At 26.7% G+C, this 13242-nt stretch overlaps 1 protein-coding gene across 1 annotated transcript in view; it reads right to left on the reverse strand.

The window, feature by feature from the left end:
• LOC119673929 overlaps positions 1-12765 on the reverse strand; it is a gene marked incomplete at its 3' end in the record, with an annotated part of 53352 nt that extends 40587 nt beyond the window's left edge. The window contains 1 exon segment of the mRNA XM_038085046.1: positions 12572-12765. Coding sequence (XP_037940974.1) covers positions 12572-12676 — 105 coding nt within the window. The 5' untranslated portion in view covers positions 12677-12765.
• Positions 12766-13242: the final 477 nt, after the last annotated feature.

A 13242-nucleotide genomic window follows, 5' to 3' on the forward strand; every position in this document is an offset into this window, starting at 1 on the left:
AGATTAGATTATGCTGGCAGACCAAAAAGGCCACGCGTGGACCATTAAGGTCCATTGCGATACCAGATCAGAGTCTTATTTTAGAGATTGTATGCATCACTTAGGATGCGCGTTTCATTAGAAAAATTTATTAGGATTCCAACAGAAAGCTCAGGTATGTGCTCCAGTCCTGTAAAACTGACAGCCCCGAAATATTTTTGTCGAGTTCTCGAGAGAGCCGGGCAATTACACAATAGATGCTCCAGAGTTTTTATTTTATATTTATATAAACCTTCATTTAAGCTACAACTATGTTACATGAATAACTATTTCCTTATGATAATATAAATATTTTTTAATTTTGTTAAAAATTTTTACAGTTAATTAAATTTCATTATATAAATATATAATATAACAAACCAATTCTGCAAATAATAATATTATTCATAAATACAGTGGCTCACAGCTTATTTCGTGCAAGCAATATTTTTGTATATTTAGTCGTGAAAATCCAAAATTTTGTTCCAAATAAAAAATTTTAAATATGCAACTTTAAAGATTGTTTAGTTTTTATTATAAAACAAAAAAAAATTTAGCAAAAATATCAATATTCAAGAAGTTAAGTGAACAAAAACAAACGTACACCAAATTCTGACCTCACAGCTTATTTCGTGCAATACATTTTTTTGTAGAAAATTAATAATTTTTGGCATAAAAAAGTGAATTTTAGTATTTAGTGGGATAGTCCTTTTGTTTAATTACTGCCTCCAACCTTGAACGCATTGAAATAACTAATTTTTGAGTATATTCCACTGATATTTTTTGACATTCCAATTTTAAAGCAGCTTTCATACTTTCCTTGCTATAAATGTTATGTTTTCTTATGTTAGGTTCCAGAATATGCCATAAATTTGCTATGACACTAAAGTCAGGTGATTGGGGAGGTGTTTGGATGATGTGTGACCAATTCCCAACAAACCAAGTCTGCACAAGACCCGACTTGTGCTTCAGATCGTTATCCTGGTAAAAACAGAAATTGTTAATTATGCCTAAATATTCGGCATTTTTATGCAAATTTTGCTTTAATATATTAAGATACACTTCCTTATCCATTGTTGATTCTATAAATTGTAGATTACCTACTCCTGCCGCTGATTTACACCCCAATACTATCATATGCCTGCCGACGGTTTCGCATGCAGTTTACCAAACACCACCTGTACAAGAATAGTTCTTTCTGAAACGCAGTATTTTTTGTCAATTAGAGTAAATTTGATCTCTACGCTTCAGATGGTATATCATATGTGAAATACTATTAAAAATACGCCAAATATATCACATACTAAGCTCCAAAAAGAAAATTTATATGGCACAGTTAAACACGGTGGCAAGCATGTGATAGTATTGGGGTGTAAATCAGCGGCAGGAGTAGGTAATCTACAATTTATAGAATCAACAATGGATAAGGAAGTGTATCTTAATATATTAAAGCAAAATTTGCATAAAAGTGCCGAATATTTAGGCATAATTAACAATTTCTGTTTTTACCAGGATAACGATCTGAAGCACAAGTCGGGTCTTGTGCAGACTTGGCTTGTTGGGAATTGGTCACACATCATCCAAACACCTCCCCAATCACCTGACTTTAGTGTCATAGCAAATTTATGGCATATTCTGGAACCTAACATAAGAAAACATAACATTTATAGCAAGGAAAGTATGAAAGCTGCTTTAAAATTGGAATGTCAAAAAATATCAGTGGAATATACTCAAAAATTAGTTATTTCAATGCGTTCAGGGTTGGAGGCAGTAATTAAACAAAAGGACTATTCCACTAAATACTAAAATTCACTTTTTTATGCCAAAAATGATTAATTTTCTAAAAAAAAATGTATTGCACGAAATAAGCTGTGAGGTCAGAATTTGGTGTATGTTTGTTTTTGTTCACTTAACTTCTTGAATATTGATATTTTTGCTAAATTTTTTTTTTGTTTTATAATAAGAACTAAACATTCTTTAAAGTTGCATATTTAAAATTTTTTATTTTGAACAAAATTTTGGATTTTCACGACTAAATCTACAAAAATATTGCTTGCACGAAATAAGCTGTGAGCCACTGTATATATTACATAGTATAAAGAAAGTACAATACGCTTTTGATGTAAAGCTACAAATCATATTATTTTATTATTATTAATAGTGTAATACTAATATTAATATTATTTAAATTAAATATTAATATTACACTAATGTTTCAACAAATATATGTGGTAGTTAATAATAAAATAATATGATTTATAGTTTTACCACAAAAGCTTATGGAACTTTCTTTATACCATGTAATATAAATATATATTAATAAAAAGTATTATTATTTGTACGGCTTAATTTGGATATTATATATTTATACAATAGATTTAATAGACTATAAAAATTTTTGCAAAATATAAAATATTTATTTTTTCATAAGGAAAAAGTTAGTAATATATACATAGTTGCAGCTAATCGAATTTTATATTCATTTAAATATAACATATAATATATTGCATTTATATGCTTATATATAAATATTTAGACATATATATACATATATTGGAATGTAGCAAATGTAGCAAAAATATTTATTTTTTCATAAGAAAAAAATTATTAATAACATATATACGTAATTGCAGCTAATCGAATTTTATATTCATTTAAATATAAAATATATTATATTGCATTTATGTGCTTATACATATATATACATATATCGGAATGTAGCAAATATATCTATCCATGAGCTCTATCCATTATTATGAATGACGCAGAGAAAAAAGAGAGAGAACTCTATTGGGAAATGCTACCAAGACTCTCACAATCTAAAATGCTTTTAGGGACTTACAACCTAAAACGCTTTAAAGATTGCATAGTACAATCAAAAACTAACATAAGAATTATTACGGGATTACTGACCGGTCACTGCAGATTGAATAATCACCTATCGAAGTTAGGAATTCAATCCAACTCAGACTGCAGAAACTGCAGGGAAGAGAGAGAAACGGCATACCATGTGCTTGGGGAGTGCCCGGCACTGATGCATAAGCGAAAGAAACACCTAGGAGGGTATTTCATGGATCATAAGGACTCAAGACTGGGGAAGATAGGATCCATACTGTCTTTCATTAAAGAAATCGGACTTGGAGAAATACTCTAACCCGACAAAGGGGCACAATAGATCTTTCAGGTCGCAGTGCACGATCCCTTACTCAATAATAATAATAATAAATATATCTATATTAAAATTAAATATATACATATGCTATTGCATTTTCAATAAGCATGGCTCGACTAATTTGTAGTTGTTATTGTAGAAGCCCCCGGGGATTTATATTGAAGATATGAAAAGAATTATAAAATAAGAATACATAGGTTAATATATAGGTTATGGACCCCTCCATAAAGTGGCGGAAAAACGTTATCAAAAATAAATAATTTTCGTATTGGTGCGTGCATCTTATAAGTAATAAACAAAAATCGGTTAACAATGAATCGATCTAATGAAACATTAGAACAGGACGATGAACGACTACAAATGAGATGTTAAACGAACACATACCTATTGGTGTAGTCTCTGCTGGTGTAGCGTTAAGCGACGCTTGGTTGTTATATTCGATTTCTCTTAATTTATAAATGTTCGTTACGTTGTTCATCAATTTCATTTTTTACTACACTTTATTTTACTTTTCCTTTTTTAATATGTTTTTCGAATAATAGTTTTTCAATCACAATTTAATGTTTTTAATAAAAAAAATATTAATATGTTAATTTCTTTCGCTTCATTGCTACAAAGCAATTTGCTATTTTTATTTAACTGCAATTGCTAATAACCAATTAAATAGAGAACGAGTCACTAGTAAGTTGCTAAGGAGGTAAGTACATAGTTAGCATTCCTTGTTTTATAGATACTTACGACCCAATAATCGTCGATTTTGCTTTTTTAAGCAAATATTTTGAGAAAGCTTCTATTAATACCTTTTCGAAGGCATTCTATTTTATTTCACTTAAACTTTTTCAAAAATACATTATTTATTTATATTTTTAGCTCAATAAATATTCTGTTCGTAGTTAAATTGTGTGGAAACTTAAAAAATGTTAAGGATTTTTAACTTTTTGAACTTTTAACCTCAATTTTTGCTTTCTATTAATTTAGTGCCTAAATTTTAAAAGTTTAATTTACCTCCAACTAAAAATATTTTAGAAATTAAAAATAAAACTTAACTCCATGTATTAATTTCGTATGCAAAATTAATGTGTGGAGTTTATATATAAATCTTGCAGCACCGAGGAGCTCTGGAAGGAAAAAAGTTGGGAAGAATTTTTTTTTAGTGACTAAGAGTCATGTTACGTAGACGATGAAATGATTGTCAGTCACCAAATTTATAGTTGCTTTTAATCTATGTTAAAGAAATCTAAGCATTGAAATCAAGAACATATATGACAAACGTAGATCATCTGATCATATGAAAGACATGACCCCAAGAGTTTAACTGCTCAACAGTTCAAGGATAAACATAACATGAGAAATAGTTAGATAAATAGGTTGATAACTGTCAAGTATTAATTTTAAGGCAAAGTATATACTTATTATAAACAAAGAATGATAAAGATAAAAACTTAAAAATGGGTCTGGAATTTATTCATTCATTTCTTATCAAATCTGTTTAATCTAAATGTTTAACAATAGTTAATAAATATCACAATAGTTTTAAATTCTATAAAATTGTAAAATTTTTAACTTAAATAAATTTTGTACTACTTTACTTTTGATTTTTATATTTCAAACCAGGTTTATTCAATCAGGTTTAAAAAAATTAAAATTTATAAGAAAATCTTAAAATATATCAACGTTTCATTAATAAAAAAATATATTACCATAAACCCACTACCGGTTTTTATCTGTCAGCTGAACAAAACTTGCTAACAACATCCGAAACCTCCAACACATGTTTTTTGCGTATTACGTCAGATGAAGTTTATTTTAAAATGCAAACTCGTTAAAAGATACAAACAACAAGATACAAAGATACATTTTCAACCAGATTAGCACAAATTAATTGAATTTTTGGAAAGAAGATAGAATAACCTTAAAACAAAAAATATCTACTAGAAATATTTGGTTTTGAGGCTTGGCTCATATAATATATTGTATTTTGAATAATAGTTAATAGAAAAATAAACTGTTAAGAAATCGAAAGTGTTGGTTGCATTCGCGTTCCTAAAAAAATTCAGCATAAACAATAATTTTACACATGAAATATTTGCGCACGCAGGCCACTCAAATCATTAATAGCTGAGTAATTTTCTTCGAAATAACTTGTATCTGTGGGATGCGGCTCATTAGGTGTGCAAAAAAAGAAAAAAATAATAAAATAATAATAATAAAAAAAATAAAAATAACATAAAAGTATATACACAACGACCTTTTGGTGTAATTATTATTAATTTTTCTTTCATATGTTCAAGCTTGGCTTACACAATTTCTTAAATATTGTGTATGAAAAATTGCAGTTGTGACGTGACGTGCTTGGTTTTACATATTGCTTGTTGAGTAAAGTTTCCAACGAATTAAAAATAATTTTTTTTAATTAAATGTATAGTCTTTTATATATGCAAATAGGTATGAGATTCTAGTAATTGATTATACAACTTGAAACTGTGGTATTTAACATGTTGCATCATTTCAATCATGTCTATCTATGCAAGTTTAGGAGTAAATTTTTATGAGATTTTTTGAACTTCTTACAAAACAGTTTTCAATGCATACTTAAACCTTAGCATTTGATTTAGCAATAGATTAAATTAAAGAAGCAGATTCACTTCCAACATTAAAAGTTATTAAATTAGCCTAACTGCGTGTAATTAAACTCTGGCTGTGATTTAATCTGTATGGTTTGTTTTGAAATTCATTTCCTTTTATTCAACAAAGTTGAGATAGATTATTTATTGATAACTATTTAATTTTAATATTTGTTTTATAAATCAAAATTCTAATTATTTGTCTTCAATGCAATCTTTTATTAATTTGAAGAACAAATCTTGTAATGAATTTAAGTAACCATAACTAACTTTGTGTTGTTTAAGTGCTATTAGTAATATATTTTCCGGGAAGTGATGTTAAAAAATTACAAATATAATACTGATTGCTATGCTTTAATAGCAATTCGATATAGTTAAGTTAAATATCGATAAAATGTAGTAGGAAAAACAGCAGAGCGATATGTTTTGATAATAATTGGGTTTTTTTCCATTTATAAAAATTAATTCAAACAAAAAAATGTTCATAATATATTGTAATTGACTGTAATTATATTAGTTTTATATTAATTTCATATATTATAGTTGCATATTTTTAATATTTTATAACAATTATTATTAAATGTATCGTATATGTTCAGTGAAATATCAATTTATAATCCATTAAAAATTATCTTTGATTAAATTTGTTATAGCTTATTATTTATTAATTTTACACAATAATTTAATTATATAATATTACTATATACTTTTATATTATTATGCAAACTAATTAATATATAGTATTAAATAATATTAATAAAAATATTTCTAAATTTTTGTTGAAAAGAGTAGTTACTAAGCATCGATTATAGGAAAATTCTTCGTGATAGATAGAAAATTATTTAAGAAAAAATATTCACAAAATAATTACTTCATGATATATGTAAATAAAAATATACTTAAATCCTGAGATTTATTATCCCTTTTTATATAGCCTTGGCCACTTGTGGCAAAACATGATTAGTCATTACTTCTAATTTGATAGGTACGAGTTCTAAGCCTGTCACTTGCAGTCTAAACAAATTATATATGGATTATTTTCTCAAACCACTGATGATATGTACTTGGCATTACTTGAAACAGCGTTGTATGGTCAGCCAAACTTCAATAAATTAACTAAAATTTTTGTTGTTGTCTTTTCATTTCTATTCAAACCCTTCTGATTTTTAAATAGTTACTTTTCGTCAAAAAACGATTCACTATTTTACAAAAAAAAATTAATATTAAAAAATTTTTTTTTCTTTCTTATTTATTGAAAAGTTGAAAATCTGAAATTCTCAAAAAAAAATAAATTTCTTACAGAAGGGCTCAGATGCAATATTATATTAGCCATCATATTAAAATATATTTTTACTTCATTTAATACTGATATATCCATACACTGAAATACAGAAGTAACCGATTTCAAAAGAGGAAAATCAAAACACTGTTAAACATTTTCTTGAATTTAAAGAGAAATTGTCATAGCGAATTCGTCCCAGGTCAGAAAGTCTATACAGAATTATATATAGGAGCTCAGCACCGATTTGGGGCCAGTTTTAACAAATTTAAATTAAACTTAAAGAGCTGAAAAATCATGGTACGTTAATTCTTGACCAAAACAGGCATAGTTATTAAAAGTTGTACAGGATATGCACCTAATTTAGGTCTATATATCTTATGGCTATTCCTCATAATGCAAATGTAACTGATGATGACAGGGAATTATTTCGATACTGTCACACTGAAAGTTTGGACACCACCTAACAATTTTTATTAGTGCTTAAATATATAATTAAATCGATAACAAAAAGCACTTTTACAATTTTTTAAAGAAAATAAGTATATATAATATGATATTTACTTTACGTAGATGTGTCCATAATCTGTTTAATATAGCTTAAATACATATGACTTGTATCCGATTATGTAATATTTGAACATCTCCTATAAAGCACGTACGATGAAGTGAATTTACTAATAAATTATTATTATTGTATTATTTTTCATTTAGTTTTTTCATTTACATAAATATTTACTATATAATATAATATATGTATTATTAGTGATCTTTAAGCTTGAATCTGTTTCATTAATCTATTTCGAATAATTTTGTAAATTAAGAATTACTTATATATTATAAGTAAATAAATATATTATGTATATTGTATATTAAATTTTTTGATTTAATTATATTTTATAAAAAATTTTTAATATTTATTTATTTTATATAAATTTTTATAAAGGAGTAAAAACGTTGACAATTAAGAATTCATTTTATTGATTAAAATTCATTAATTGAATTAAATAATAAATATTAAATTTTATTATTTATATTAAATTTATTGATATTTATATTATCGATATTAATTTTATTACTATTAATACTTATTAAATAATAAATATTAAATTTTATTATTTAGTGTTATTTAATATATTATTATTATTCAATTTAATATTATTTTATATTATTATTCGTTAATACATTAATATTTATTAATTAATTTAATATCATTTAATATTGATGGAATTGTATAATTTAAATACAAACATCCCGTTCAACCTGGCAGATTCATTATATATTATTAAACATATAAAATTATTTATTATATAAAAAAATTAATCTTAAAACATGTACATTGTGACCGAAAGGTTTTCGGAAATTCTCATTTAAAATTCGCGCGCTGTATATTTTTCGATATTTTAAGTTTATGTAGTTTGGCAGCACTGTCCTTAATTACTATGCCAAAAATGAGCGCGATCTGTCAGACAGTTCGTTTACGGCAGCTGTTGAAACCAGTTCACCTCAGTAGTGCGTTGCGAAAAAAACAATGGAAAAAAATATTGAACAAAGAGTTTGCATCAAATTTTGTTTTTCGAACGAAATTTCGTGTGCAGAATCGTTGCGAATGCTACAAAAGGCTTATGGGGAATCAGTTTTATCGAAAACTCAAGTTTATGAGTGGTACAAAGCCTTTCAGGACTGTCGTACGACCGTCGAAGACATGCCGCGTTCTGGACGACCTTCGACCTCTACCACCGACGAAAACATTGAAAAGGCAAAGGAAATCGTGTTCAAAAATCCTCATGTGAGTGTTAGAGAGATAGCACGAGAGCTAGGCATCGGTCGTGAGATGGCTCGTTTGATTTTGGTGGACAATTTGTGTATGCGACGTGTCAACGCCCGGCTTGTTCCGATTCACCTCAATTTGTTCAACATTATCAACGATTTTAAGGCCAAACATTCAATAAATACCATCGAACAGCCACCGTATTCACCTGATCTTGCACCGTGTGACTTTTTCCTGTTTCCCAACCTCAAATTACCACTCAGAGGAACGCGTTTTGAATCCATAGAAGACGTAAAACAGAATTCGCAGAGGGAACTCAAAGCCATACCGGAAAGCGCCTATAAAAAATGTTTTGATGATTGGAAGAAACGTTGGCATTTGTGTATCGCTTCTAATGGAGCATATTTTGAAGGAGATAAATAAATATTGATGAAGGTTAAGAATTTTGCGTTTTATTTAAAATTTCCCGAAAACTTTTCGGTCACAATGTATTTCTATTAGAGGTTGGAAATATTGCTCAAAATATCTGCCTCTACTAAAAATCTGTTACCAAATTGGTATGTCGGGGAGATCAGAACGGACCCAGAACGGGCAAAATTGGCAATTGCTGAAAAATACTTAGCACTGGATAAAACTAAAAACTATTGTGGTATTATACATATATATATATATATATATATTATATATATATATATATATATTATATATATATATTATATATTTATTATATATTTATTATAGGGATTTCATACACTATACATACATGATATATATCGAAGCTGGTATAATATAACCATATCTTGTGATGACAAGTTAGTAAATTAAGGAAATTAAAAATTTATTGCACTAAATATTAATTAAAATTTTTCCAATTCAAATATTGTCTCAAATAATTAAAAATTAAATTAATTTATTTTCACAATTATTGTATGCATTTACTATTAGTAAGCATTTTTCACTGTTGGTTGCACTATTAAAGTACTGCACATATTTAAGTACATAAGTACGTTAAAGAGGCAAAACAACCATTGTAGGTCTAAAGAGTTTCTCTAAACATAAAGATACTCAAAGATCTTTCAAATTAATAAGATTTTCTAAATCAATTTATTTATGGCTTAACTGATACGAATTGACTTGCATCAATTTTGTACAGCGTTTGCATGAAAGCACTTTTCCCGAAAACTAGGAAGGAAAAAACTCTCACTCATTGTCGTAACAAATCAGATTATCTATAAACAAATTGGAAAATAAACGAATAGAAAAAATTATTAGAAAATGGGAAGAAAAAACTATAAATTTGAGGTCAACAGAAAATACAAAGAAAATTTGTAAATATACCAACATTAATGAAAAGTAAACCAAATTATTTTGTTTATTTTTTTATTTTTTGGGTTTTGAGAAAATAACAAATTTTTTAATTGTTATAAGCAAAAGCTTAAATACGATTTAAACGTGAAAATATCGGTCAGTGGAACTCATAAAATTGAAAACGAGAAATGAAGAAGATGCGTTACAGCAATTTTTCGGTCGTAGACTTCAAATATGAAATGCTGAAGCCGCGCAGATTATGGACCATTTTTATGATACAAGTACTTGGTATACATCGGTGCACTTATTTTTTTTAATTATGCATAAATTTTTGTAAAAATAAATTACTTTCGTATGGTTGTGATTTAATGGTTTTTAAAGCTTAGTTTTTCATTAAGTTTGTTTCTTTGAATATTAATGTTTTAGGTTTTTAAATTAATTAATATTAAATATAATAGATTAACAGCAACCTAAAAATTTTTTAAATTAAAATTTCTTCAGATTACAGGAAAATGCTTTAACAGAGATATTAGTGCTATCAACTAGCATCGTTGATTTACAGAAAAATACGAAATAATTAGATTTCCTTTCAAATGCATAGAATTTTATTCAATTAACTGATAAAGTAGGATTTGTGAATAGTACAAATACAAAACAAATAATAGTTAATTTCATTTTATAGTTAATTCCATAATAAATATGAAAATAAAAATCATGTAACCTAACAGTCCAGTTCCTTATTCTTAGTTAACTTTAAAATTAATTTTAATATTAACTTACAAATAAATTAAAATTATATAAATATGTAGTTTTGAATAACATAATTATTTCAATGAGCCATCAGAAATTGATAATTTTACTACAGGTATTAATTGAAATCAGCTCTACAGATAATTTCTATAATAAAATAATTATTATTAGGTGTAAAAGATGCCTATTGACCCGGGTATAATAAATTATTTTAGGAGTAACATAGGTAACAAAACTATATATACATAATACATTATATAATTTATATATATAATATATATATATATGTAGTACATATACAATACATGATATCATGAATAAGTCAACATAGATTCAACACTTCAATCAAGGTGGGATATAAACAAAATATACAGGCTGAATTTTTTATATTAAAGGAATAAGCATTAGAAAGTTCTGGAGAAGGTTTGAAAAATTATACTGAAAAGTTAAACACAAGCTAAAACCTGGCGAGTTATATAATTTATGGCAATGTCTTGTTTAAACCACATATCTTTTACATCGATATCTTTATATCAGAATTAATTCAGATCAGAATTGATGCTTTGTATCACATTGCAGTCATTATCAAAAAAAGGACGGACTTATCACATTTTTAGAACCCGGTGCCTCAGCTTTTAGTGGATCCAATGGTCTTCTGACAGTTACTACTATATTTTTGCTGTCCTGAAAGCGACAATTCTTATTGACTTATCCATCAAGCAAAAAATAATCCTTATTACTGAAAAAAATCTATCTAATAGCAATTTTTCACAATTTTAGCACATTCACTGGTTGTTAAACGAGGCATATTATACAATGTAAAGTCTTAAACTGAGCATAAGATATATCTATTGGCAATTTTGTTTGACATATGTCACTAAAATTGAACTGTCATATCATGAACACGGAATGGATAGCCTCTTATACTGTAATTAAACTTTAATAAGATAATTATATCCAACACTTCTACACTTTTAAAATCATCAATAAAAATCTGTCAGTTTAGTGGGTAGGTTAGGTTAGGTTAGAGTGGTGCCCCTGTGTACTAAAGTCCAACTATGGATCAAAAATGGTATTATTGAACTCAAAAAATAATAATAAATAATAGAAATAATTGAGCTTTAAATAAATAAGTTTAAAATGCTAATGACAGTTTAGCGTTGTTTAAAAACAGATCAGTAGAATCCGCAAAAGGACGCAGGGATTAACATACCTACGTACAATTCTAGAAGCCCCCCATTGAAATGAAAATGAACCAACGTAATAAGTCTATAGACTTTTAGTTAACTTATAATAATTTTATATATATACCGAAATAATATTAATATGCGTAATTAAATATGGTACCAGGTTTGTTGAATAACTTGATAGCAAATATAAGCATCTCTCATATTAAAATATTTTGTTTTTTTTTGATATTGAAAAATAGTTATACTTCTAGCTTAATAATTTATTATTATTATTATTTTTATTTTTAGTATTAAGCTTCAGAATTATAAGAGTATGTATTTTATTCATCAAAGCATTTAAAATTTGTGTTCTTTTTATAAATTGAGAATTTTTATCCTAAACTTAATGTATATGAAATCAAATTAACATATTTTACACATAACAATACACATATACAATATATTTATATTCGATCTTACCTTGCTTATACACAGCATGGCAAATAATAGCAACACTATTGATAATGTCCTGTGGTCATTGCCTTTTGCGGCTCCGAAATGTGTTCCTTTGTAATGCAATGCCATGACGTTCGTTGCTTAAGTCCTTTGTTCAAATACGCGTCGTACTTTTGACAATCACACTTAGCACTCTGAATTCAGTAAAAAAATAAAATAAAATTTTATCTTTATTTATTTTTATGACTTGAAGATACTGATTTTTGAATTTTTTATTGATATCGATTTTTATTTATTTCTGAATCAAATCCATTCACGTCACGTAATAAAAATTCCTGTTTAATAATAATTTCGTTTGCATTTTTAAGTTAGTCAACTTGAAATGTGTGCATTTAATAATTTTTAAAATAATTTTTAAACTAATTTATTTTTTTTTTTGTTTTTTTTTTGGTAACAATGTTTTATTGTTTATATTGCAATAAAAAATTTTAAATATCAATGAAGGTTTGCATAAATTATCTCTTCTAAGGCATCTGTTGCATCCGTTTAAGATTTGTTTTGTATTTTATTTGCGAACAGAATATTTTTCCTAGAATTTATTGTTATTACTCATTGTGACATTTTTTTATTTTATTATTTATTTTTCGCTATATAGTGTGAAGTATCGCTATACTAAGGCTAAGGCATTTATTCTC

This window comes from Teleopsis dalmanni, chromosome 2 (assembly GCF_002237135.1).
Source record: "Teleopsis dalmanni isolate 2A chromosome 2, ASM223713v2, whole genome shotgun sequence".
Classification (NCBI taxonomy): domain Eukaryota; kingdom Metazoa; phylum Arthropoda; class Insecta; order Diptera; family Diopsidae; genus Teleopsis; species Teleopsis dalmanni.